This window comes from Lepus europaeus, chromosome 1 (assembly GCF_033115175.1).
Source record: "Lepus europaeus isolate LE1 chromosome 1, mLepTim1.pri, whole genome shotgun sequence".
NCBI lineage: Eukaryota > Metazoa > Chordata > Mammalia > Lagomorpha > Leporidae > Lepus > Lepus europaeus.
The window spans coordinates 62,992,689-63,018,120 of record NC_084827.1 but is presented as its reverse complement, the minus strand read 5'-3'; the positions used below and the strand labels follow the sequence as shown (position 1 = coordinate 63,018,120).

Sequence of the window (25,432 nt, the reverse complement as noted above, 5' to 3'; positions counted from 1 at the left end):
GCTATTGTGAATTGAGCTGCAATAAACATTAATGTGCAGATGGCTTTTTTGTTTGCCAGTTTAATTTCCTTTGGGTAAATTCCAAGGAGTGGGATGGCTGGGTTGTATGGTAGGGTTATATTCAGGTTTCTGAGGAATCTCCAGACTGACTTCCATAGTGGCTTAACCAGTTTGCATTCCCACCAACAGTGGGTTAGTGTCCCTTTTTCCCCACATCCTCTCCAGCATCTATTGTTGGTAGATTTCTGAATGTGAGCCATTCTCACCGGGGTGAGGTGAAACCTCATTGTGGTTTTGATGTGCATTTCCCTGATTCCTAGTGATCTTGAACATTTTTTCATGTGTCTGTTGACCATTTGGATTTCCTCTTTTGAAAAATGTCTATTGAAGTCCTTGGCCCATCTCTTAATTGGGTTGTTTGTTTTGATGTTGTGGAGTTTCTTGATTTCTTTGTAGATTCTGGTGATCAACACTTTATCTGTAGCACAGTTTGCAAATATTTTTTCCCGTTCTGTCAGTTGTCTCTTTACCTTCCTGACTGTTTCTTTTGAAGTACAGAAACTTCTCGATTTGATGCAATCCCAATAGTTAATTTTGGCTTTGACTGCCTGTGCTGCTGGAGTATTTTCCAAGAAGTCTTTGCCTGTACCTATATCTTGCAGGGTTTCTCCAATGCTCTCTAATAATTTGATGGTGTCGGGTCATAGATTTAAGTCTTTAATCCATGTTGAGTGAATTTTTGTGTAAGGTTAAAGGTAGGGGTCTTGCTTCCTGCTTCTGCACGTGGAAATCCAATTTTCCCAGCACCATTTATTGAATAGACTGTCCTTACTCCAGGGATTGGTTTTGGATCCTTGATCAAATATAAGTTGGCTGTAGATGTTTGGATTGATTTCTGGTGTTTCTATTCTGTTCCATTGGTCTATCCATCTGTTTCTGTACCAGTACCATGCTGTTTTGATAACAACTGCCCTGTAGTATGTCCTGAAATCTGGTATTGTGATGCCTCCGGCTTTGTTTTTGTTGTACAAGATTGCTTTAGCTATTCGAGGTCTCCTGTGTCTCCATATGAATTTCAGCATCATTTTTTCCAGATCTGAGAAGAATGTCTTCAGTATTTTGATTGGTATTGCATTGAATGTATAAATTGCTTTTGGGAGATGATGTTGATGATGTTGATTCTTCCAATCCATGAGCATGGAAGATTTTTCCATTTTTTGGTATCCTCTTCTATTTCTTTCTTTAAGGTTTTGTAATTTTCATCGTAGAGATCTTTAACGTCCTTGGTTAAGTTTATTCCAAGGTATTTGATTGTTTTTGTAGCTATTGTGAATGGGATTGATCCTAGAGGTTCTTCCTCAGCCATGGCATTGCCTGTGTATATAAAGGCTGTTGATTTTTGTGTATTGATTTTATATCCTGCTACTTTGCCAAACTCTTCTATGAGTTCCAATAGTCTCTTAGTAGAGTTATTTGGATCCCCTAAATAAAGAATCATATCATCTGCAAAGAGGGATAGTTTGAGTTCTTCCTTCCCAATTTGTATCCCTTTAATTTCTTTATCTTGCCTAATAGCTCTGGCTAAAACTTTGAGAACTATATTGAATAGCAGTGGTGAGAGTGGGCATCCATGTCTGGTACCAGATCTCAGTGGAAATGCTTCCAACTTTTCCCCATTCAATAGGATGTTGATCGTGGGTTTTTCATAAATTGCTTTGATTATATTGAGGAATGTTCCTTCTATACCCAGTTTGCTTAGGGTTTTCATCATTAAAGGGTGTTGTATTTTATCAAATGCTTTCTCTGTGTCTATTGAGAGTATCATATGGTTTTTCTTCTGCAGTCTGTTAATGTGGTGTATCATGTTGATTGTTTTGCGAACATTGAACCATCCCTGCATACCAGGGATAAATCCCACTTGATCTGGGTGGATGATCTTTCTGATGTGTTGTTGCATTCTATTGGCCAGAATTTTATTGAGGATTTTTGCATCTATGTTCATCAGGGATATTGGTCTGTAATTCTCTTTCAATGCTGCATCTTTTTCCGGCTTAGGAATTAAGGTGATACTGGCTTCATGAAAAGAATTTGGGAGGATTCCCTCTTTTTCGATTGTTCTGAATAGTTTGAGAAGAATTGGAGTTAGTTCTTCTTTAATTGTCTGGTAGAATTCAGCAGTGAATCCATCCGGTCCTGGGCTTTTCTTTGTTGGGAGGGCCTTTATTACTGTTTCAATTTCTGTCTCAGTTATGGGTCTGTGTAGGTTTTCTATGTCTTCCTGGTTCAATTTAGGTAGGTTGCATGTGTCCAGGAATCTATCCATTTCTGATAGATTTCCCTGTTTGCTGGCATACAAGTCCTTGTAGTAATTTCTGATGATTCTTTTTATTTCCGTGATGTCTGTTGTTATATTTCCTTTTTCATCTCTGATTTTATTGATTTGGGTCTTTTCTCTTCTTTTTTTAGTTAGTTGGGCCAATGGGGTGTCAATTTTGTTTGTTTTTTCAAAAAACCAGCTCCTCGTTTGGCTGATTTTTTGTAATTTTTTTTTATTCAATCCTGTTTATTTCTTCTCTGATTTTAATTATTTCTCTTCTCGTACTAGATTTGGGTCTGGTTTGCTGCAGTTTTTCTAGATCCTTGAGATGAATTGAAAGCTCATTTATTTGGTGCCTTTCCAATTTCTTGATGTAGGCACCTATTGATATAAACTTTCTTCTTAACACTGCTTTTGCTGTATCCCATAAGTTTTGGTATGTTGTGCTGTTATCCTCATTTACTTCCAGAAAATTTTTGATTTCTCTTTTGATTTCTTCTATGACCCATTGTTCATTCAGGAGTATGTTATTCAATCTCCATGTGTTTGCATATGTTCTAGGGATTCCTGAGTTGCTAATTTCCAACTTCATTCCTTTGTGTTCTGAGGAGCTGCATCATATGATTCTAATTCTTTTGAATTTGCTGAGACTTGCTTTATGGCCTAGTATGTGGTCAATCCTAGAGAAGGTTCCATGTACTGCTGAGAAGAATGTAAATTCTTTATGTGTAGGATGAAAAGTTCTGTAGATATCTGTTAGATCCATTTGGGCTATAGTGTCATTTAAATCTACTGTCTCCTTGTTGATCTTCTGCCCTGTTGATCTGTCTATTTCTGAGAGTGGAGTATTGAAGTCCCCCAGTACTATTGTATTGGGGTCTCCCTTTAAGTCCCTTAACAAATCTTTTAAATAAACTGGTTCCCTGTAATTAGGTGCATATACATTGATAATAGTTATATCTTCCTGTTGAATTGATCCTTTAATCATTAAATAGTGCCCCTCTTTGTCTCTCTTAACAGTTTTTGTGTTAAAGTTTATGTTGTCCGATATTAAGATGGCTACGCCCTCTCTTTTTTCATTTCTGTTGGCATGGTATATCTTTTTCCAGCCTTTCACTTTCAGTCTGTATGTATCTTTGTTGGAAAGATGTGTTTCTTGTAAACAGCAAATAGATGGGTTTTGTTCCTTTACCCAATCAGCCGATCTGTGTCTTTTAACTGGACAGTTCAGGCCATTAACGTTCAATGTAACTATTAATAAGTAGTAACTTTGCCCTGCCATTTGCCAAAGATATTTTCTAATATATGTTTTCAACTTCCTGTGATCTTTTGCTGTGAGGTTTCCTTCCTTTACCTTCTTTCATATTGATGACCATGTTTCTGGGTTTCTGTGTGTAACACATCTTTTGCAGGGCTGGACGAGTGGCAACAAATTCTTTCAATTTCTGTTTGCTATGAAAGGTCTTTATTTCACCTTCATTCACAAATGAGAACTTTGCAGGATATAATATTCTGGGCTGGCAGTTTTTCTCTCTTAGTACCTGGGCTATGTCTTGCCATTCCCTTCTAGCTCGTAGGGTTTCTGATGAGAAGTCTGCTGTGAGTCTAAGTGGAGATCCTCTGAGAGTAATCTGACATTTCTCTCTTGCACATTTTAGAATCTTTTCTTTCTGTTCCACTGTGGTGAGTTTGATTACAACATGTCGTGGTGAGGATCTCTTTTGGTCATGTTTATTAGGGGTTCTATGAGCTTCCTGTACTAGGATGTCTCTGTCCTTCTCCAAACTCGGGAAGTTCTCTGCAAGTATTTCACTAAAAAGGCCTTCTAATCCTTTCTCTCTCTCCATGCCTTCAGGAACTCCTAGAACCTGAATGTTGGGTTTTTTAATAGTATCCTGTAGATTCCCAACAATATTTTTTAGATTTCTAATTTCAACTTCTTTTCTTTGGTTTGACTTTATACTTTCCTGTGCTCTGTCTTTTAAGTCCGATATTCTCTCTTCTGTTTCACTGACTCTGTTTTTTAGGCTCTCTAATGTGTTTGTCATTTGATGTATTGAGTTCTTCATTTCATTTTGATTTCTCTTCACTATCATACTTTCCTATTCTACTAATTTCTGCGTTTCATTTTGATTCCTCCTTAAGATTTCATTTTCTCGAAGGAGATTTTCTATCCTGTCCAGTAGCTCAAGCATTTATTTTTGAAAACTTCTAATTGTTCTTATCATAAATTTTTTGAAATCGGTATCTTGCATGTCTTCCATCTCATCATCTTCATAATCTTGGCTTGGGGTGTCTTGCTCATTTGGGGGCGTCATAATGTCTTCCTTGTTCTTGATTCCTCGGTTTCTGCATATGTTGCTTGGCATTGTGGAGATATTCTTTGGATTCTTCTTCCCTCGCTGTGGTGTTTTTTCTTGTTATACTATATGTGCTTTGCAGTCTTTTAAACAGTAGTAAGAATATATGGTTTTCTGAAAAACAAATCCCATCTATGGGAGTTTGATTAGCTTTTCCCACTGAGGTGTGAAGGGTTGACTGGCCCCATCTGTGGCTTGTGAGGCTTCAGGGAACAGGCAGGCAACCATGCCCCAAGAGGACAGAAAGGACAGACTCCCTGCTGAGCAGAATGGAGGGTGGGGTGGGGTGGGAGATGGCAGCTCCTTCTCCCAGCCTGCCCTCGTCCCCAGTGCCCAGTCTGCTCTGCACTGAGTTCCTGGTAACTTTGTTTTTGTTTTTAATGGGATTGATTGATTGATGTGAAAGGTAGGCTGGGCTCAGCACTGTGATACAGCAGGTTAAGCCACCACCTGTAGTGCCGGCATCCCATATGGTTGCTGGTTCAAATCCCAGCTGCTCCACTTCTGATCCAGCTTCCTGCTAATGGGCCTTGGAAAGCAGTAGAAGATGGCCCAAGTACTTGGGCCCCTGCCACCCACCTGGGAGATCCAGTGGAATTCCAGGCTCCTGGCTTTGGCCTTGCCCAAACCTAGCTGTTGCAGTCATTTGGGGAGTAAGCCAGCAGATAGAAGATTCTCTCTCTCTCTCTCTCTCTCTCTCTCTCTATCTCTGTAACTCTGCTTTTGAAATAAAATAATTTCTTTTTAAAAAGGGGGTGTCCACATGGGAGACCAGGAGGAAGCACCTGACTCCTGGCTTTGGATCAGTGCAGCACACCGTCCATAGCGGCCACCTTGGGGGGTGAACCAATGCAAAAAGGAAGACCTTTCTCTCTGTCTCTCTCTCACTGTCTAACTCTGCTTGTCAAAAAAAAATGTCAGAGGGAGAGGAAGAGAGGGAGAGAGATCTCCCATTTACTGGCTCACTCCCCCAATGGCTGCACTAGTTGAGTCTGGGCTAGGCCAAACCAGGAGCCAGGAACTCTATCCAGGTCTCTGACATGGGTGGCAAAGACTCAAGTACTTGAACCATCATCTGCTACTTCCCAGGCACATTAGCATGAACTGGCACTCGGATGTGGGATGCTGACTTCACAACCTCTCCCAGTGTTCCTCCAGTGGCTCAGTCCTCTGCCCAGCCTTCTTGGCCAGCTCATCCTCTTCTGCTGGGTCACTAGCGCTTGGAGCTTTTCTGGGCTCCATGGAGCCTCTCCTCTTCAGTCACTCCCTGTCCCTAAGAGATTGCAAACTTTGCCAGATGCCTTGATAACTCCCTTGTGTGCACCTCTAAGCCCCAAGGTCAACTCAACCTGCTGAGCTGCCATGCCTGCCCCTCATGGTGACTACTCAGCCCTGCCACATCTGCCTCAGAGCTGCTCTCCCTGTACCTGCATCCAGGGACCTTGTTCTCCCATCCAGGTACTAACCAGGCCCGACCCTGCTTAGCTTCTGACCTCAGTCAAGATCGGGTGCATCCAGGGTGGTTCAGGGACCTTGCTCTCATCTTTCAAGATGCAGTCTGGGGACCCCTGGGGACCTCTGACAGCCCCACTGACTCCCACTGACAGCCAGAGTGGTGTCCTTTCTGGGCTCCGGGGAGCCCTCTGTGCACCCTTCTGTGTGCCCCTGTCTGCGTGGGGGTCCTCCCTAACCAGAGCCCCCTGAGGGCAGGGCCTCTCTAGAGTCATCTGCTGTGTCACCAGCTGCCAGCATTGCGAATGGCACAGATGAACCACTTACTACACCCCCAGCAGTGAAGGGGTGGGACTAGAATGTTCCGTGAAAGGCCAGGTGTTCGCGTCACTCACACTGCGGAGTGAATGTGCTCCTTGTCTCCCAGCTGGAGAGGGAGACCTTGAACCAGCTGAAGAGGACACGGGGGACCCCAACCCTGGAATGGTGCCTGGATGAAGGAAGCCCACTGTGGCTGATCTGCCTCGTGAAGCGCCAATGATGGGAATTCAGAGGAACCCTTCCCTTTGGATTCAGAGAATCATTTTGTCTTCATCTGCTTTCTTTGCCTAAAAATGAGCTGAAGAATATCAAGAAGAAGAACATACATAGGGATAAGTTTAACAATAGAAGTGCACACTAACAACCGCAAGATATGTATGAAAGAAATTGAAGGCCTAAATACATGGAAAAACATCCATGTTCATGGATTGTATCGATGTGTGAAGGTGGCAATATTCCTCAAGTTGTTCTTCAGATTCAACACAATTCTCATCAAAATCTTTTGAAGAAGTTGACAGGTGGTCCTAATGTTCATATGGAAATACAGGGACCCAGAATAGCCAAAATAACCTTAACAGAGACTAACAAATCTGGGGGACTCACACTTCCAAGGCCAAATTTCAAAACTAGTACAACCATGATAATCGAGAGAATATGGGGGGCTGGTACGTGGCATAGCGGGTTAGTCTCTGCCTGCGATGCCAGCATCCCATATGGGCTCTGGCTCCAGTCCTGGCTGCTCCACTTCCCATCCAGCTCTCTGATAATGCACCTGGGAAAGCAGTGGAAGATGGCCCAAGTGCTTGGGCTCCTGCACCCACATAGGAGACCTGGAAGAGGCTCCTGGCTTCAGTCTGGCCAGCCCTGGTCATTGCGGCCATTTGGGGAGTGAACCTTTCTCTCTGACTCTCTGTCTCTACCTCTCTCTGTAACTCTGCCTTTCAAATAAATAAATAAAATATAGGAGTAAATCTTCACAAACTGAAGTTGACCCAGTCCTGGTGGTTGTGTTCATTTGGGGAGTGAACCAGTGGATGGAAGATTTATCTTTCTCTCTCTCTCTCACTCTCACTCTTGCTCTCGCTCGCTCTCTCTTTTTCTCACTCTCTCTCTCTGCCCTTCAAGTAAATAAACAAATATTTAAAAATTAGAATAAGTAAATAAATTCAAAAGCTTTGTGCTTCAAAACATCACCTGTAAAGTGGCAAGAGCACACAGAATGAGATAAAATATTTCAAACTATTTATCTGATAAGAGTCTGGTACCCAGGGGCTGGCTCTGTGGTGCAGCGGGTTAAAGCCACGGCCTGTAGTGCCGGTATCCCATGTGAGCAATGGTTTGAGTCTCGGCTGCTCCACTTCCAATCCAGCTCTCTGCTCTGGCCTGGGAAAGCAGTAGAAGATGGCCCAAGTCCTTGGGCCCCTGAGCCCATGTTGCAGAAGCTCCTCGCTCTGGCTTCAGATCAGCTCAGCTCTGTCCATTGTGGTCATTTTGGGAGTGAACTAGCAGATGGAAGACCTCTCTCTCTCTCTCTTTCTCTCTTTCTCTGTCTCTGGCTCTATCTCTCTCTGTAACTCTGTCTTCCAAATAAATAAAATAAATCTTTAAAAAAGAGTCTGGTACCCAAAATATATAAAGAACTTCTACAATTCAACAATAAGAAGACAAAAGTCATGATTCAAACAGGGCAAACATTTGAATAGATGTCTCTTAAAGTGATTGATAAGGACATGAAAAGATGCTCAGCACCATTCACCAAAATCACAATGAGCTACCGCTTCATCCTCACCAGGATGGCTGTGAAAACAAGAGCTAGGATGTGGGGGCCCTCGCATGCTGCTGGCAGGAACACCTAACGGTGCAGCAACTTTAGAAAAGAACTTAATAGTTTCTGAAAATGATGAGCATACACTTATGTGACCCCACAATGTCACTCCCAGGTATACACCCAAGAGAAATTAAAGCATAAGTCCACATCAAAACATACACATGCATATCTGTGGTAGTAAAAATAAAATAAAAAGGACTCAAATATTCAAGTTATGAGTGGATAAGTGCAATGTGGTATATCCATAAAGTGGAATATTACCCAACCATGAAAAGGAGTGTCAGAATGCTAGGTGCAACGTGGGTCCTTGACAATGTTATGGCTACTGGGAAGACAATGGTCACCAGAGCACTGTATGATTCTGTCCGTGTGAAATGTTCAGAACAGGCAGATCTGGAGAGACAGAAAACACGTGATGGTTGCCAGGGGCTGGGAGAAGAGCAGATAGGGAGTATGGTTTTTTTTTAAGGGGGAGATAAAAATGCTCTAAAATCAGAAGGAACAACTTACTGAGGTATACAGAGCTCTGTGAACAGACAAAAAACCACTGAGTTGACCCCATAAGAAAGGACAAGTTTTGGGACCAGTGCTGTGGCACAACTGGCCAAGCTTCTGCTTATAATGCAGGCATCTTGTATCAGATCTCGAGTTTAAGTCCCGGCTGCTCCACTTCCAATCCAGCTCCCTGCTAATGTTCCTGGGAAAGCAGCAGAAGATGGCCCAAGTGCTTGTGTCCCTGCTACCATGTGGGAGATGAGGTCCAGGTTCCTGGCGTTGGATTGACCCAGCCCCAGGTATTGTGGCCATTCAGAGAGTGAAGCAGCAGATGGAAGATCTCTCTCTCTCTCTCTCTCTCTCTCTCTCTCTCTCTCTGTGTGTGTGTGTGTGTCACTCTGCCTTTCAAATCAATTAAATCTTTCCAAAACTGGATAGGATTTAGGGCACATAAATTATATCTCAATAAAGGTGTCATTTAAAAAAAAATAATGAGCTGTCAGTGAAGTAGCAGGTGCAGGTGTTTCCCAGAACCTGGCCCAGGTCCAGCCGCCTGCCGCGCTGCAGCTCCTGAGTGACAGAGCCTGTCTGCTTTTACTTTACGACCTCATTCAGTAAACAGGCTCCGTATGCTTGGAGGGACTGCTGGGAAGTCTAGGCCAGGTATGCCAGCCTTTTCAGCCAGTGCCACAGCCTGGGGAGGCCTCATGCTGCATTGGCAGTCAGAGCCCGTTGTCCAGCAGAGAGGCGCCTGTGGCCCCCTTTCCCGCGGCTTCACCCTTGTGTGTACCATCTGCCGTGCTTCAACTGCGAGGGGGACAGGCATGGCCTCCCTCCTGAGTGGCGTGTGCCAACCTGCACAGTGGGGCTAATGGAGCCTGTCTCTCTCTCTCTCTCTGTCTCTCTCTCTCTCTCTCTTTAGATCTATTTATTTGAAAGGCAGAGTTACCGAGATGCAGAGGCAAAGAGAGAGAGAGAGAGAGAGAGAGAGAGAGAGAGGTCTTCCATCTGCTGGTTCCTTCCCAGATGGCTACAATGGCTGGAGCTGAATCAATCCAAAGCCAGGAGCCAGGAGATTCTTCCAGGTCTCCCACGCAGGTGCAGGGGCCCAAGGACTTGGGCCATCTTCTACTGCTTTCCCAGGCCACAGCAGAGAGCTGGAGTGAAGTGGAGCAGCCAGGACTGGAACCAGCACCCATATGGGATGCCAGCACTGCAGCGGAGGTTTTACTCACTACTCTCCATGGAGCTTGTCTGTTTTCCTTTGAGGACCCAGCATACAGGAGAGATTGCATGTGTGAGAGACAGCATGGTGCTGGCGAAGCTGGTGTGCAGCAGGTGGACCTCCTCTGTGCATCCAGATGTTGGCCGTGGGGTCAAGGGAGGTCTTCTCCACAGCTACCTCAGCACAGGCGGAGCTGGGTCTGTGCCTCCACCTGATTCCTGTGGTGCCAAGCAGGGGCCGCTACCACCTCTGCAACTGGGCGACCAAGTATCATTGGAGGACCAGGTGTTGAGTCTTGCAACCTCTGTGAGTCCACGAGGGAGATAAGCATAGCACCCTTGCAGGGGTGTTGCTAAAAGACAGCAAACACTTGATCTGAGCCAGCCACATGGATGGTGCTCAATGCCAGATAGTGGTCGTTCTTCCCAGACCAGAGTTCCACAAAGCACAGTGCTTGTTCTCATCCTTACTCTCGGGCTCCATATGCTCCATTCGCAGACCAAGCTTGGTGTGTGGAGAAAATCAGAGGAGGCCAGCCCTGCTCTGTGGCTTCTGGGACCCCCCCAACCCCGCCCCCAATCCAATGAACCATGAGGCCTTTTGCTTTGCTGCTTCTGGCTGGGAAGTGACTGCCCAGAGCCACAGGGGCACTCTACCCTCCCTCAGCACCAGCATCTGTCCACTTTGCTCCTGTTTGATTCTTGTTCGTTCACTCCTGGATTGTGACCCTTTCTGAGGCCATGGGTGTAGGTGATCAGTGTTTATTCAATTTGTGTTGTTCTTGGAGAGCTCGGGGGCCTGTGTAGAAGGGCAGGTAGCAACTTCTGACTTGAATTAGTTCTCACATGCTTTTTCCTGTCGCCTTGACCCTGGGTACCCATGCCTGCTGTCATTACCCAGCACCCTTAGAATGTCAGGAATTGGAGACACCTCTTAGGGTAGCTGGGGCTCCCAGAAGGTCAGAGAAACCTATTATCATATCATCAATGGAAGGAAAAAAAATGCTTGAACCACTTGTCAGGAATTCTCTCCCAGGATTGAGTCATCCTTTTGTTGTAATGTATGTGCTCAAGGAACTTGGGTTTTTTTCTAATACCATTGATCCTTCCAGACATCCATCCACTCATCCATAATCCATCCATCCATCCATCCATTCATAATCCATCATCCACCCATTCATGCAAGCATCCATCTATCCATCCATCCATCCACTCATTCATATATCCAGACTTCCAATCACCTAGACATTCAGCAAACATTTCCTGGGCGTCATCTCTTCTTGACACCAGAGGCTGCAATACACTTGACCTCTCCATGGGTGAGCTCACAGATATAAGTTCATAGTGATGTATAATAATCATGTGCAGGAGAATCTGAACAGACACAAACAACTGTAAATAAAATTCTGCTGGAGTTGCAGCTGGAGCTGGGATGGGGTGGGGAACACAGGAAGGCTTAGTGGAGGAGATTTTCTGTGGAGCACAGGCCAGGTTAGGGAACTGGTGGGGCTGAGATTACCATGCTGGGTGGATTCATAAACGAGAGAGCAGGCAGGGGCAGGAGCTTGGAATAGGATTCACTTGGCATCCCCAACTGGGCACTCACTGTGTGCACCACCCCCACTCAATATACAAGAGCTTACACTTCACCTTTGAAGTCAGGGCAAACCAGCTTTACCTGTGAAGAGCCAGATAGTAAAGATTCTAGACTTTTCTGCCCATACAATGTGCATCGCAAATACCCAATTGTGCTGTTGTACCGTGAAGGCACTCAGAAGAATACTATGTCGGTGAATGACACAACTATGCTCCAATAAAAGCTTATAAAGGGTTCCAAAAGTCACAGTTCCAACCATCATGAAATGATCCTTTTGGTTTTTCTTCAACCATTCTAAAATATAAAACCACTCTTAGCTTGTGGGCCATTACACAAGGTGGCGGCCTGGAAAACAAGCTCTCTTGAGGACTGTCGAGAGGTCTCTGGGACCTCCTGGGAGAAGTTCTTCTCAGGAGGTCCAGGGCATTCCAGCAGAGCAGGTTCAAGCCTAAGCACCCAGAACCCCTGAGACTAGTGGTTGTGGTGGTGGTGGTGGTGGTGGTGGGATCATTGAAAGCTCTGGACAGGTGGGTGCTATGGTTGATGTAGGGAAGGTGGACTGAACGATGCTGCACCAGAGGCTAAAGGCTGTGTGCTCAGGGTCCAGGGGGAAACAGAATATTAACAGCACAGCAGGAGCCAGCGCTGTGGCATAGCAGGTAAAGCCTCTGCCTGCAGTGCCGGTTCAAGTCCCGGCTGCTCCACTTCCGACCCAACTGTCTGCTAATGGCCTGGGAAAACAATGGAAGATGGTCCAAGTCCTTGGGCCCCTGCACCCTTGTGGGAGACCCTGGTTCCTGGCTTTTGATAGCGCAGCTCCGGCTATCTGGGGAGTGAAACAGCAGAATGAAATGCTTCTCTCTCTCTCTCTCTCTCTCTGCCTCTCTGTAACTCTACCTTTCAAATAAACAAATAAATCTTTTTTTTTAAAAAATGCACAGCAGTGCTGGAAAGACCCCTGTTGACAGGGACACAAAGATAATGCTTGAGATCCGCTGACAGCACTTGTGTGATGCGATGACTTGGACACATGGCAGGGAGTCCAGGACGACATGTGAGACTGGGGAGACCGGGGCAGCAGCAGGGAAGATGTGACGTGAAGACACTGAGCTCAGGACGGAGGAGGAGCCTGTGGGATAATCCCATGATCAAAGGCCTTGAACACCGTGATGAGAAGTTGGGGGTGACCCCAGGGATACTGGGGAGCGATTGCAAGCTCTTCATCTAGGGAAGCCAAGTGGAGAATGTGGAGTGTAAGGAAAGTTTTGTTGGATGGGGTACGTGGAACAGAGGTGAGGGTCCCGGTTCAGGTGGAGGTGGGGGGTGGGGCCGGGTGGGAGCTGGAGCAGGATCTGCGAGCTCCTTCTTGTGAGTAAAGCTTACTGGTGATTCCATCTGGATCACAATCCACTGCCTGTTTATGCAGAGCAATGGTGTGGCTGGCCAGGAGAGGGCAGTCTCTGGTCTCTTGCAAATTGGCCAAAGAACTGGGCTTGTCTCCTGGCAAATGCAGCCCTTACTTGCTTGCTACCTGATGAGCTGTTTGTAGCCTGGTTTCCCACTTGCGCCTCCAGAGGGGCCTGAGCCCTGACTGTGCCCGTGGCTGGACCTCCCTGCAGAGCTGGAGGACCACGCTGTCCTCCCGATGGCTGCCACCGAGGGGGAAGAGGCAGACAGCACAGGCCTACTCATCACAGACTCCACGTCGGAACTCAGTCCGAGGAAATCTTGCCCAGACGGCTCTGTGGATGAGACACTGAAGCACAATATCAGTGTGGGGTCACCTTTGGAGGGAGCTTGGCTTGGCCGGAGTGCAGCGGATCGTTGTAGAAACAGCTCTGGTTAGCTGCATCCTGTTACTTCTACTGCAATGGGGTTGCTGGAGAAAGAGAACATTCTGCACTCGGACTGTGATCTTTCCCTGGATAAAATTGCAGGTAAGGGGCCAGTGCTGTGGTTTAGTGGGTTGAGCCTCCACCTGCAGCACTGACATCCCATTTAGACGCCAGTTCAAGTCCCGGCTGCTCCACTTCTGATCTGGCTCCCTGCTAACATGCCTGGGAAAGTAGTGGAGGATGACCCAAGTGCTTGGGCCCCTGCACCTGCGTGGGAGACCTGGAAGAAGCTCCTGGCTCCTGGCTTCGGATCGGCACAGCTCCGGCCATTGCGGCCATCTGGGGAGTGAACCAGCGAATGGAAGATCTCTATCTCTTCCTCTCTCTCTCTCTGTAACTCTGCCTCTCAAATACATAAATCTTTTTTTTTTAATTGCAGTGAAAACCACAGTTCCTGGTCGTAGTAGTATTTAAAGAAAAGGCAGGATAACTTGAGCACTGGGGGGGAATGCTGGCTGTCTCTGTGTGCCAGGGTTACCTGAACACAAGGCCACAGACAGGGTGGATAAGTCAACAGAGCTTCATTTCTCATGGTGCAGGAGGCTGAAGTCCAAGATCCAAGAGTGGGTGGGTTTGGTGCCTTTGAGGCTTCTCTCCTTGGCTAACAGGCGGCTGGCTGCCTTTTCTCTGTGCACACACGTGGACTTTTCTCTGAGCTCACACATCTGTGGTCTCTTCTCTTCTTCTTTTTTTTTAAAAAGATTTATTTATTTATTTGAAAGGCAGACTTACAGAGGGGCAGAGACAGACAGAGAAAGAGAGAGAGAGAGAGAGAGAGAGAGAGAGAGAGGTCTTCCATCCACTGGTTCACTCCCCCAGATGGCTGCAATGACCAGAGCTGCAACAATCCGAAGCCAGGAGCTTCTTCCAGGTCTCCCACGTGGGTGCAGGGGCCCAAGCACTTAGGCCATCTTCTACTGCTTTCCCAGACCACAGCAGAGAGCTGGATCAGAAGTGGAGCAGCCAGGACTTGAACCAATGCCCATATGGGATGCCGGCACTTCAGGCGGCGGCTTTACCCACTATTCCACAGCGCCGGCCATGTGTCTTTTCTTCTCAGGAGGACACTGGTCCTATTAGGTTAGGGCTCCATCCTGACAACTTCATTTCACCTCAGTTACCTCCTCCAAGGCTCTCTGTCCCAAGAGAATCATGTTGGGAGTGAGGGCTTCAAGCTGTGACACAAGGCAGTCCAAAGCACCCTGTCTTAGTTCTGCCCTAAGTGTTCCTACAACAAACTCCCTGAGGCTGGGTGCTTTTTTTAAAGATTTTATTTATTTATTTATTTGAGAGGCAGAGTTATAGAGAGGCAGAGATAGACAGAGAGAAGTCTTCCATCTGCTGGTTCACACCCAAATGGCTGCAACGAAGCCAGGAGCCAGCAGCTTCTTCCGGGTCTCCCACGTGGGTGCAGGGGCCCAAGGACTTAGGCCATCTTCCACTGCTTTCCCAGGCCACAGCAGAGAGCTGGATTGGAAGAGAAACAGCCGGGACTCAAACCGGCACCCATATGGGTTGCCAGCACTGCAGGTGGAGGATTAACCCACTGCGCCACTGCGCCACTACACCATAGCGCCAGCCCCTAGGTGCTTTATAAAGAGGAGAGGTTGACTTCTTCCCACCTCGGGGGTGGGGGGGTGTCAGGAGCAGGATACTGGTGTCTGCACAGCTCCGGGAAGGGCCTCCTGATGGTTGGGGTCACAATAGTGCCAGCAAGTGTGGAAGAGAGCACGCGGTGGGCCGGGGAGCCAGCCAGCTGGATGTTTTCTAACAGTCCATTTTCACAGAAACCAGTGCACTCCGTGAAGCCAGTCTTAACGCCTTCCAGGGGCAGTGTGCCCAAGGCCCAATTACCTTCTAGGACCCCAGAGAGAAAATTCCCATCCACTGGCTCATTCCCCAAATGTAACAGCTGTGATGCCAAAGCTGGGAGCCAGGACTACTCAATCCAGGTCTCCTATGTGCATGGCAGGAATTCAACCACCTGAGCTATGGTTGCTGCCTCCCAGGGTGCACATTAGCGGGAAGCTGGAGCCAGGAGCTGGAGCCGGGTATCAACCCCGGGGAATCCTGATATGGCAGGGAGGTGTCCTGACCAGCATCTTCCCTGCTACACCTACCCTGACCTCATCTCCTGAAGTTCCTATCACCTCAACACCTCTACACTGGAGACCAAGCCTCAGGCATCTGAACCTTTATGGAGTCCACTCAAACCACATCCAAACGCTAGTGCCAGTGCTTTGTGAAAGCTTAAGAAAGCTGGGAACACCGACAAATTACTGTAAAGGCACAGGGGTAGAGTTCATCCTCTAAATTTTAAGAAATGTGCAAATATTAACTCATGGAGTGGAGGGACCTCTTTAAGGTCTATTTTAATGTTTCCATCTTGTCATCCTAAGGTGATAGGCTGGCTGGATGGTTTCCTCCAAAGAATGAAGGAACCTCTCTTCATAGCTGTTAGTATCATATCTGTATTCACGTCCAGTGATCTGTAACTTGGAGCCTTGAGACCTAGGCTCCTAAGATAGTTCCGGGAGAATGCATTTGTGAGAATGTTGCTAATAGAAAATTGCATCAGCTCATGCCGACTCATCAACTATGTTTGTCTCAGGAAATTGAATTTGCTCACCAGCCACGCTATAATTATCTCCCTCACTGTCACCTCACTGTTCTCCTTATCTTCTCCTCCCCTGAATATAAATTGTATAAACACAGTGGCTTCTTAGGAAAAGCACTTGTAGGTTCTTCTCCCCCCAGCTTAGGCAACATTAATGCGTGTTGGTAGATACTTATCATAACAATGCAACACTCCAACTCATCCTTCCTTCCCACACATATATTAAGAAACATGCATGTGAACATAGACATGCATGTGTGTACCTTGGACAAGAGGCTGCCTTAGACAGTACTTGTTTCTGCCCAATTCCTAGCAGAGTCCTCGAGCCCGGTTCTTCCTGACTGTTCACGTGACCCCTTCTCCCCACCACGACACAGCCTGACCTCTGCTCGCCCTTTGAGGCTGAGGCTCTTGCCCTTGCCCCAGTCTTCTTCCCAGCCTGTGCCTTTCCTTCTCCCAGATGGTTGCAATGGCCAGAGCTGCACGGATCCAAAGACAGGAGCTTCTTCCAGGTCTCCCATGCAGGTGCAGGGGCCCAAGGACTTGGGCCATTTTCTACTGCTTTCCCAGGCCATAGCAGAGAACTGGATCGGAAGTGGAGCAGCCGGGACTCGACCCGGTGCTATATGGGATGCCAGCACTGCAGATGGTAGCTCTATTCACTATGCCACACCGGCCCCCGAGACAATGTTTTGATACCTAGCATTTCCTTTTCATTTTTCCGAGAATCCTGTCAGCTGAACCCAGTTGTCATCTCCTTTTTCCCTTATAGCCCTTGGCATAGGAATCATAGTGGTTCCGGGCTCTCCATCTGATAATTCCAACATCTGTGCCATGTCAAATCTGATTCTAATGATTGACCTGTCTCTTCAGACTTTCTTTTATTTCATCTTTAGTGGGTTTTGTTGTATTTTGTCAAAAGCCAGACATGTCATTTAGGACAACAGGTACTGGGGTAGATAGGATTGCGGTGCAAGGATTCACGTTCATCTGTCAGGTGGCTGCGCTTATTTTAGTGCTTGGCACAGACCCCCCCTAATTACCCAGCGGGTTCCCTCCTTCTTCTTGTGGCCACCCTTTGCTCTGGTCTTCAGGAAGGGACCTTGTCTTGCAGCTCTGTTCGCCATTAATCCACTTGCTAGTTGCATGTGTGGGCAAGGAGTGGAGGAGAGGGGAGCCCCCTTAATTTCTAGTCTTCCAAGTAAGTCTCTGTGCTTTCAGAATCCTGGTCCTGCCGCGATCTGGCCTCGGCAAGCCCAAGGGGTCCCAAAGGAGGAGAGGCGTTGGCGAAGAAAGAAGATGAAGAGATGGGGTTTAGGTAGCAAGGGCAGGCATCTTTCTGCCATTCCTTCTCATAGCTTTATTTTATACTCTTTTTACACATATTTTTCATTAAGCCTTCTTCCTCCTAAGCCTCTATTCTTTCTGAGAAATAACACATCACAAGTGATCGTCTATGCATAACCCTTCTCTATTAATCTTGTTTTGTTTCATTTTCCTTTCATGGCCTCATCATAACCTTCCCATTAATCTTTTCTCTGTTCATAATGGATGCATCGGCTATGTGAAACTTGCTTAACTTATCTAAAGGTACTAGACAAAAAGTCTAAGCTTTCAAAGGTTAATCAGTTTATTTTATAAGGCTAAAACTGTATAGAGAAAGTTCTAATGATTATATCCTATTTTTCTAAAGGTAAATCACACCTCCAAGAGCTGTGTTTTTTATAGGATCTATTCCATTCCCTAATGTAAGAGTTCCTTGTTCCTTTGTTCTACATTTCCAAGCAGGGGCATAACATCCTAACCTTTGTAAGAATGGTAGTGCTTGTTCATCAGTCCACTTGCTGTAATATCAACTACGCACCTACCATTCTCATCATACACTCCTGTGCAAGGCAAGGGGGTGTCTGTGGGAACAAGCTCCTGCATGCTCTTTCTGTTCTGTTTTCTCATCACACTCCTCATTACTCATGTTCCTAAGAATATTTTGCTTTAGACAAATTTTAGGAGATTCCTGTCTTATTTCCCAGTCACCTCCTGTAACTCATTTTTTTTTTAACAAGGAACACCAATTTCGCTTACATTGATTTCCATGATTCCCACACCCAAACCAATGACTACAACATTATTAAGCCTAATAAAAACATCAGAGAAGATGGCTTCAGTTCAGTCGGGGGCTTCTTGCTTTGAAGAGTTCCTCCTCCTCTAGCTGGGGCTTTGTCACATGGCATGGATGACATCGCCTCCGCCATGGTCCCTTCAGGGCAGGACAGCATGTCCCCACTGAGCCCTCTCGCTTGTCGACGCTTGCTTCATTCATTTATTTCCCCTTGCCTGGCACAGGTGGGCTGGGAAGGACTGGGTGGGTGGGGGAGCCCATGCCTCAGCTTGGAAGGGGTTTCAGAACAGCCCTCTGAGAAGCCCCTTCCCAAGAGGGAGGCCTGTGCTGGGGAGACCGGCTGGTCGGGGGCTCCTCAAGGACCCTTTTCCCCTCCCATGCCATCTTCACTCTGAACAAGGGCAATGATTCCTGGGGAAGAAGCCACTAAAATGGTGACTGGCACTGCCCAGACCCCCAGATCCCTACTCTGCCTGCCACAACTTGTCAGATTTTTTTTTTTCATGTATTTTGACCAGTTCTTGACATCTCCTGACTTCAGCTCCAGGCCTCAGATCTGTTGCTATATTTCTGAGAGTGCCCCTGTCTGTCCAAGTTTCCACAGTCATTTGCCATACAGCTTCGGTTGACTGATGGGCCAAGGTCACTCACTGATATTTTTTTTTAGATTTATTTAATTACTTGAAAGGCAGAGAGAGAGAGAGAGAGAGAGGTCTTCCATCCACCAAATGGCTATAACACCTGGAACAGGCCAAAGTCAAGTGCCTGGAACTCTATCCTAGTCTTCTATGTGGGTGGCAGGGGCCCAAGTACCTGTGCCATGCTCCAGTGGCTTTCCAGATGCAGAGAGCCGAATCAGAAGTGGAGCAGCCAGGACTTGAACCAGTGCTCTAATATAGGATGCTGTCATCAGGGGCAGTGGCTTAACCCACTGTGCCACAATGCTAGCTCTGCGCCTTTTTAATTTTTCCCTTTTTCTTTCTAAAAATTATCTATTTATTTGAGAGACAGAGAGACCCATAGAGAAAGAGAGAGAGAGAGAGAGAGAGAGAGAGAGAGAGAGAGAGAGATCCTATCCACTGGTTTACTCCCCAAATGCCTACAGTACCTGAGGCTGGGCCAGGGTGAAGGCAGGAGCCAGAAATGCAATCTGGGTCTTCCGCATGAGTGGCAGAGACCCAAGGACTTGAGCCGTCACCTGCTGCCTCCCAGAGTCTGCATTAGCAGAAAGCTGGAATTGGCAATGGAGCCAGGACTTGAATCCGTGCATGCTGATATGAGATCTGGACGTGTTAACCACTAAGTCAGAAACCCACCCTTCTACTTTTTCCCATAAGGTTGAGAGTGACAACTTGTAAGGTGTTTACCTGTAGTAACAGAAAGCAACCTCTGCCCTCCCATTGACAGGGTTCATATGAGCATGGAGTCTGGGTGTCAACATCAGGGCCTTGGGATAGCTGGACAGTGATACAGAGTCCTGGGAGCAGGAGGCACTGTTCTTTAAAAAAAATCTTGGGGCTGGCGCTGTGGTGCAGTGAGTTAAACTACTGCCTACAGTGCCGGCATCCCATATGGGCACCAGTTTGAGTCCTGGCTGCTCCACTTACAATCCAGCTCCTTACTAATGTGCCTGGGAAAGCAGCAGATGACAGCTCAAGTGCTTGGGCCCCTGCACCCATGAGGAAGACCCAGGTGAAGCTCCTGGCTTTGGCCTGGCCCAGCCTAGCCATTGCAGCCATTGCTGCTGGTAAGTGAACCAGCAGATGGAAGATCTCTGTCTCTCTCCCTCCCTCCTTCTCTCTCTCACTCTCTCTCTCTCTCTCACACACACACACATACACACTTTCTCTCCCTCTCTCTTTCTGTAAGTATGCCTTCAAATAAGTAAATAAATATTTAAAAAAAAAATACTTCTGAGGTCAGCGCTGTGGTATAGCAGGTAAAGCTGCCACCTGCAGTACCAGCATTCCATATGGGTGTATGTTCGAGTCCCAGCTACTCCATTTCCAATACAGCTCCCTGCTGTGGCCTGGGAAAGCAGTGGGAGATGGCCCAAGTCCTTGGGCCCCTGCACCTGCGTGGGAGATCCAGAAGAAGCTCCTGGTTCCTGGCTTTGGATTGGCCCAGCTCCGGCTGTTGTGACCATCTGGGGATTGAAACAGTGGATAGAAGACCTCTCTCTCTCTCTCCATCCCCCCGTAACTCTACCTTTCAAATAAATAAATCCTTTTTAAAAATAACTTCTGTTCACTGTGAAGTTTTGACAGTTTTGAGCAGAATTTCATGGGTCAAAGAAGTGGGCACAGCATCGTCTGGAGCAGCAGCAACCAGAAAACAGCACGGACGTCTGTCCACCCACCTGGCAGTGTTTGAAGTCCTTGCTGCCTACCGGAGACTGTGGGCTGGAGTGGGAGGGCAGCAGGGACCTTATGCTTTGCAGTGAGAAAGGATCACACCTCCCACAGGGACATCACGGGCCCTCGAAGGGTCTAAAGACACTCACCCACCTGGCAGGACCTGGCTGCCCCCACCCCAATTGCCACGCATCACTGCACCATGGCAAGGAGGAGCCCTGTCCCCACTCCCCCATGGGGAAGGTATCTGGGTCTCAAGGCCAGAGTCCCATTGAAACCTCAGCTCTCCCTTCTCTCCAGGGCCAGAAAGGAACCAGAAAACCCCACATAAGCTTTTTGACCTTTTATTCTTTCAGCAAGTATTCACCGAGCACTGACTCTGTCAGGGGCAGTGAGAAGCCTTGTGAATGAGGGAGGGTGGCCTGCCTCCCCCAGGGGCTCCCATGCTGCAAGCAGGGTGGGGAGGACACATGACTGGCAACCGAGGGAGAGGGCAAGACAGGAAGGGGACGGCTCCCCGAGGGTCATTGGCAGCAGGAGCTCAGTGTGTTCAGAGCCTGCTGGGGCAAGGCTTTGGTTCCTGGCCTGGGAGTCACACCCCGTCCACCCCACGTCCTGGCTATGTGTGTCTGTGGGTGAGTCACTCCCACGCCCTGGGCCATCCGCTTCTCAGTCTGACGATAAGAAGTGCATTGAGGTTGAGGCAGCTCAGGTGCGCTGAGCTCAGGTGAGCTGAGCTGAGTGCATCCTGCTCCCACAGGGCTCAGTGGGCAGGTCCTGGGCAGCCCTGAGCCTCTGCTGTGTGCCAACTGGATGCAGCCTGCAACTTGCACCCAGCAAGCATCTGAACTACTGTGGACACAGAACACGGGAGCTTTGCCAGCCTGAGACCAAGTGACAGTGAGCAGGTGCACTGCGTCCCTGCCACCTTCCAGACTACAGCCCTCATCGCAAACCCCAGCCTGTGCAGGCTGACAGAGCGAGCACCCCTCGCTTCCCCCTCCTCTGCCCCAGGGAGCTCGGCAGGGAGTGAGACTCATCCGCCGACCTTTTCCCACGCTGGTGTTTTCTCCAGCAATAAATCTCACGGCTGCGAGGTGTGTCCCATCCCTCGTGTCTCGCTGCGGTGTTTTGGCTGAGGTAGGATCCAATCCTTGACAATGTGACTGAGCCCTCTGTCCCTGCACCTGCTGGCCTGACACTGAGCCAGGATGGACAACTGGCCCTTCCTGTGCTCACCAGCTCCCTTCCCCCACCGCCACGATTCTGAACATCTGAGTGCTGTGTATGTGTCTCCTGGGATTCGGGGGCACAACCCCATTCCAAGGCGAATTCTCCCGATTTTCTGAAGGCAGAGGGGGGTGGGGGAGGAGTCAAGTCGAAGGCCTTTGCTCCTCCCAGTAGAATGGCAGTGTCGGGAAGCGTGGCCTGGCAGTTTCCCAGAGAGCATTTTGCCAAATGTGATTTTCAGATAGAGAGCACACATCTGGGAGATCACCATGTGGAACCATCTGAGACAGAGACTCCAGCCGCTTTGCTGTGTAGGCTCCATTGGCGTCGGCCCCAGCAGGACTGCAAAGTACCGCATGATATGAGTTCAAGGCTTTTGTTGGGAAAGAGCTTTTCAGTCCCCTATTGTGTTGTGGCCACCTGGCCCCTGGCAGAGAATAGGTTAGGGTGAGGCAGGGGCCCTCCTGGCCTTACATCCCTCTGTCTCCCACCCCAGGCAGCCTCACACATCCCATGCAGGTAGGTGTCCTGGCCCCCTATGTATATGAGAGTCTGGACCAATTCCTTCCCAACCATCTCAGGCCTGAGCGCCTCCCTTACTTGGAGCACAAGGAGTAGCCAAGTGTTTGCCACGTCACACTGTCTGTGGCCTCGGGTTGCCTGAGCAGTGAGTTCAAGGATGCCTCCATATGCAAATGCCTCGTCCTCACCTGTGTGAGTCCGGTCACCCCCTCCCCCTCAATCGCAGTCCTCACATCAGGGCCAAGGTGGGGATTTGCATCCCAAGCTCTCCAGGATGTGACCATATGAACATATCTCCCAGTGAGCACGGCCCCCCCTACAGGTGGGGCTCTGCCATGGCCGGCCGGGGGCCGCCGGCTTCTGGCTGATTGCTGAGGAGGTCCTCATGGGCCAGGAGGCTGCAGCAACATCTGGGGACACTTGCAGAGGGTCCCCTATCCCACTGGCCATCCAAAGTGAGGCCCAGGATTTCTGGGGAGTGGCTCCAGGAGTTCTGCTGTACAACGGTGACCAACGGGGGCTCAGAGTCCAGCTGATCCCTTTGTGCTGCCTGCTCCACAGCCCCTGCACTGGGTGGCAGGGGCTGGTCCTCCACAGATGCACAGGCCCGGGGACTCAGCCCAACTGGCTCCACTGTGAACTGGCTCAGGTCCACGATGAAGTCTGCACACCCCTGGTCTTGCAGGCTCGCTGGGGAGGGCAGGCCACGGGCAGCAGCCTTGCTGGGAGAGCTCTTGAGCTGGTCCTGCTGCAGATTCTCAGGGCACATGGCCTGGGGCTGTCCGAAAAGCCCGCTGCCCATGGCCTCCCTTAGAGGCTGTGCAACCGGGGACTGGCTATCTGCGTCAATTTGCAAGGCTGCCACCCGGGCCACACAGCCTGTCAACACAGGCTCTGCTTCCAGAGTGCTCCCCTCCTGGTCTGGCCTGCGGGGGTCTTGGGAACAGCCCAGGTTCCCTGGTGGTTGGGGCTCCTTCTGCAAGCTAGGCCAGGCAGGGGGTGCTGGGGTCTTGCTTTTATTAGAAGCGTCTGTTGTTGCTGCTGTGGCCACAGACCCCACAGAGGAGAACCGGCCATCGGAGTGGTCCTGTCTCCCTTCCTCTAAAAAGGGGTCCCTGGGCAGAGTGCCCATCTCCCCCATGGCCCCTGTGAGGCTGGTGCTGTCTCCAGCAGGCAGGCCCTTGGTGCCCGAATGCACCCAGAGTGCCTGCCTGCTGGGTCCCGAGCACACTGTGGCTCTGCGTGTCTCAGAGGCCCAGTCCGCCCTGCCTTCCTGCTTTTGTACAAGTCCCCCGGGAGCTTTCTGGGGTCCCAGTGGGGGTGCAGACTCCCCAGGAGCAGAAGCAGGGGCAGGGGCAGCGGCGTGTTGGGTGCGGGGCTCGGGGCCCCGGCGGAGCCAGTTGACAATGCCCATGGTGATGGCGAGCTCTGTGTCACAGAGCTTCAGCAGGCACTCTTTGCCCTTCCAGGAACTCTGCAGGAAGCCCTGACTCAGCAGGTCCGGGCCTGGTGCTGGAGCCAGGTTCTCCTCAGCCCCGACGTGGAAGCTACACATGGACAGTGGCGTCCCCAGGGCTGGCCCGGACAGACTCTCAGACACACACAGGTCATCGTCCAGGCTCGGGCCGACAGGGCTCTCGCTGGGGTCGTAGAAGAGCTCATAGAGGGCATCCCCGCTGTAGCTGTCCCGGGGGAAGGTGGCTGCAGGTGTGCCTGGGCTCGGGGCCTCCTTCTTGTCCTCCTCGAGGCCTGGGGAGAAGGAGTCGTAGTAGCCCTCATCACTCGTGGACACGGATTCCGGCTGCTCGCTCTTGGGCGTCCCCGTGTCTATGGAGCTGGCTTTGGAGCCACTGGGCGGGTCCCTGCAGGGGCACAGGGGCAGCTCAGCCAGCTCAGCTGTGTCTAACCTGGGCTGACCAGTGTCTGTGCCCTGCGGTCCTGCCAGCCAGGGGCCCAGCAGGGCGCGATGCTGCTGCCTCACAGAGCGATTCACACTGTCCCAGAACCTGGTAAAGTCTGACACCTCGTTCTGCGCAGGTGATGCCAACTTCTCCACCCCACCCTGGAAGGGGCCTCCAGGAGTCTTGCTCTCTGGGGCTTGTGACACCCGGGCTGGGCTCTCCGGGCTGTCACTCAGCTCCAGGGACGGCACAGAGCTCTCGTCCGCAAAGATCTCCCCGCAGCCTGTGAGTGAGTCGAAGCTCTTGAGTGAAGCCACGTCCTCACACAGCGCCCTGCAGAGGTCGAAGGACGAGTCCAGGAGGAGGTCGCCATCCGACAGGTCGTGGCATAGGCCATCCAGCCCTGGGTCCTCGCCCAGGGGCAGCAAAGTGGTGCCTCGCCGCCCTGCAGCGCGCGACAGGCCCCTGGGGGAGGACAGGCTCTTGCCCTTGGCCACCAGCGCCGCCACGTTCTCCGTCTTGTTCCTGCGGATGTGGAACAGGTTCCAAAAGCATTTCTTGGGCCGCTTCAAGGAAATCCTCTTCCTCGGGATGCTCTTGGCCACGGCTGGCACGAAAGGCACCTGGGGCACAAAGTGGCGGTAGTCAATCATGCGCTGGCCTCCGGGAGGTCCAGGGAAGCTGGCGCTGCCCACCAGCTGCCCAGAGGTGCCGGCTGCCCTGCCAGCCCCAGGTACACTCTCATGGGTCTTGCTCTTCCGAACGAGTTTGAAGGTGGCCCCAGAGGCCACAGGTCCCGCTTCTGAGTCCGACTGTACCTCCTTGTTGGGGCATCCATCAGACCCGTGGACAGTGGGCCGGGTGTGGGAGCCCTTCTCACTGGAGCCTGCATCCTCCCTTGCTAGAGCAGTGGCTGCTGGCTCTGGGGCTCTCTCGTGGGCAATCTGCAGGCTGGATTTGATGAAGGTCTTCCCTCTCTTCAGCTCCATTGCTGCCCGTGGTCCCTGTCACTGTGAAGGAAAGCAGGAGGGACTTAGTCTACTATATTGGGAGGCCCATGGGCTCCGGAAGACCTCTGCCCACCCTTTCTTGCACGACTGGTGTGGCTGCAGGAGCTTGGGTCCCAGCAGAGGTGAGAGAGAGAGGGATGGGACAGCCCTACCCATGGTCTTCACTTCTGCCTTCATAGGCAATGGATTC

At 49.6% G+C, this 25,432-nt stretch overlaps 1 protein-coding gene across 1 annotated transcript; it reads right to left on the bottom strand.

Moving 5' to 3' along the window:
- Positions 1-22,647: 22,647 nt before the first annotated feature.
- On the bottom strand, positions 22,648-25,221 carry AMER3 (APC membrane recruitment protein 3). The gene has a single exon (XM_062199130.1). It carries the CDS (start codon positions 25,219-25,221, stop codon positions 22,648-22,650), a length of 2,574 nt encoding a protein of 857 aa, XP_062055114.1.
- Between the last annotated feature and the right edge of the window lie 211 nt (positions 25,222-25,432).